The 2,844-nt window shown below is 38.7% G+C and overlaps 1 protein-coding gene across 1 annotated transcript in view; it reads left to right on the forward strand.

The window, feature by feature from the left end:
* Nucleotides 1-2,644, forward strand: part of LOC129411107 (uncharacterized) — a 24,064-nt gene extending 21,420 nt beyond the window's left edge. Inside the window, exons 9-10 of the mRNA XM_055161052.1 lie at nucleotides 161-246; nucleotides 2,004-2,644. Of these exons, the coding sequence (XP_055017027.1) occupies nucleotides 161-246; nucleotides 2,004-2,126 (209 nt within the window). The 3' untranslated portion in view covers nucleotides 2,127-2,644. The remainder of the gene's footprint in view (nucleotides 1-160; nucleotides 247-2,003) is intronic.
* The last annotated feature ends 200 nt before the right edge of the window (nucleotides 2,645-2,844 follow it).

Genomic DNA, 2,844 nt, shown 5'->3' on the forward strand with positions numbered 1-2,844 from the left:
ATTACCACAAGAACTACTGCTACTACTGATACTACTACTGAACTACTACCACAACTACTACTACTACTACTACTGCTGCTGCTCTTAATAGTAGTACTACAGTCATGTTTGTCTGCAGGTGCCTCACAGTTATTCTTGATTAGGTTTTTTTTTTGCACAGATTCCAGGTCAGTTGTTTTCATGAAAATGAAGGTGGATTCCGTTGGCGCAGTCAGCAACACGACGCTGTCTGAAGCCCTCGCCCAGGTGAGACCGCGGAGTTCACGCATCACGACCGACTCCAGACCAGGATCTAGTCAAAGAACTGGAGAGGGTTTTGTGATCGTAGCGCTGTCTCGAGTGGCTTAGGCCCCGTTCACATTAGTTCGTATTCAAGTCGTTTTTGTCGTGGATGCAGTGTTCGTTCACACTAAACCGATTGAAAACGGCTCCAGAGACGGAACGATCTGGTGCCGTCAGCTCCCACGAATTCATCTGAGCACAGATCTGGTCCGGCACCGTGTGGACACCTGAAAACACTGATACTCTACGGAGTAATTCACCACCAAAACACTAAGAGGCGAGAATATCTGTCCATTCATATAAACGAGTGTCTGTGTGTACGAGCTGCAGACGTATAATCTCTGAAAAGTTTAACATGAATCATCTCAGACGTGACAGAAACACAGAACAGACTCAGCATCAGCAGAACACTCCTCTGTCACAGAAAGAACATGGAGTTAGGTTTGGAACACAGTGAGAAATGGAATGACTCTCACATCGACAGAGGAGGAACATTAACATAAGAATAATGAACAGAACATTCACACAGAGACTCCTGAGGTGATGAGAGACAGAGATGTGTGTTCTAACTTGTGTCCTTACACTTACAACGGCACGAGGGTCATGAATCAATCAGTTCTGGCCTTTTTAAATTATATGAAAAAATCTAAATGCAGTAGTACTGTACTAATTATTACAAGTAAAAAGAATCACTATGTACCATACAAAGCATGTCCATGAGTAAGATGTAAAGACGACAGAAACAGCATCGCAAAACCAGCCCACAGCCTGAACGTGAGACGACGTTTTCGTGGCCAAATGAAATCGCAAATTTACATTCTGCACACGGCAGAGGTGGTTACAAGTCATGACTTGGACTTAAGTCAGACTTGAGTCACTATTTTTAGGACTTGAGACCTGACTTGATAAAACAGACCAAGACTTGGGACTCAAGTTGAACTTGAAGATCAGTGACTTGGGACTTGACTCGGACTTGAGGCCTGTGACTTGAGAAGACCCGAGAAGCATTTTTAAATCTGAATTCTTTTGTTTCTGACTGTAATGATTCACACTAAGATCTTGTCAAGACATTTAAAAAGGAAAAATGTATTAAATTAATTTCTACAACTCTAAAATACTCTATAAATACTAATATATAAATATACTATGATTTTTTTAAGTACAATTTATCTTAAAATTCATATAAATAGCAAAAATCTAAGCTATATTTGGTAATTTGGTTTACAGACTTGAAATGATTGAAGCTCAAAGCAGATGACCTGGACTTGACTTGGACTTATGGGCCAGTGACTCGAGATTCGACTTGGACTTGTCTGTATTTGACTTGGGACTTGACTCGGACTTGAGGTCAAAGACTTGAGACTTACTTGAGACTTGCAAGTAACAGTCACCTTTATTAAAACCGTTAAAAGTATAAGAAACAAAAAATCATTCAAATGTATTAAAATACAGAATACACAAATATTTGTATGGACAGAATACTTCAGTTTAGCACTGAGACACAAACATGTCTCTTTCTAAACTCAGAAGTGTCCTTTGCTCTAATATTAATTTTATTTGTGTACTTTTTTAACATGATTTCAGTGACACCCACACACCACTGCCTTATCTTTAAATATTTATTCATTTTTGTACGACCAAACTGGACAGGAAGTAGTGGTGCTAACAGTGAGGCTGCCGGGGCTGTTACGATCCAAACTCAAGTTTTCTCTTTGTTCCAGTTTCTCCGAGAGCAGCTCAACAGTACAGCTTCAGTGAGAGTGAAGAAGATCATCCAGACTAAAAGTGAAACCAACCACACAACCTCTGCTCCAGAACCAACCCAAGCTCCGCCCACCACATGAACAACTGGCCCGGATGCCCTACCACTCCACTCCCTCCCTGACCCCTTTCTCACATGTTCAGTTCAGTTTCACCACTGCACCAGCGTATATTTAAAAAACAAAATCTAAAGTGTTATAGACCCTTTAAGATCTTACGTCATCACGATGTTCAAAAGACTAAACTGGAGGCAAAGTGAATCATTGATCATCTGATTCACAGGTCTAAATGTGATTTAATAGTTTTAACCATTTTGAATTTCTAAATTGCAAATATTAGTTCATTTGTGTGAGAAAAAAAAAAATTCTAATCTCAACATTGTATTTGAGCTTCACAAAAACTATATTTGATGAAATGTTTAATATGTCTGTAGATGAAGTGGGAAACTGTCGTGGGCTTAATGGTCCAGTAAAACCTAAAAATCTGGATTTTTCCTTTGTTTTCCTTTGATTAGTGTTTGTCATAATCTCCTGGTAAATAAATAACGTACAGCACAGTGGTAAATGAGTGTTTTTCATTTGCTGAAGAGATTAGGTTTAAAGATGGTAGTTTGCTTTTTGCATGCATGCAAATATATATTTTTATATATTTGATTAGAATACAAAGTGATTTTATTCTTATCTAAAGAGGGGAATAGTTTTTCATCTGGTCATAAATGGTATGTAATGGTGATGGTTAATGTTACGTGATGTTGCCATGACCCTTTGACTCTTGTATCTTAACTCATGTATGTGCCCCATC

The sequence above is a fragment of the Boleophthalmus pectinirostris genome, unplaced genomic scaffold (assembly GCF_026225935.1).
Source record: "Boleophthalmus pectinirostris isolate CB_2022bp ecotype Guang Dong unplaced genomic scaffold, ASM2622593v1 HiC_scaffold_3, whole genome shotgun sequence".
NCBI classification, from domain to species: domain Eukaryota; kingdom Metazoa; phylum Chordata; class Actinopteri; order Gobiiformes; family Gobiidae; genus Boleophthalmus; species Boleophthalmus pectinirostris.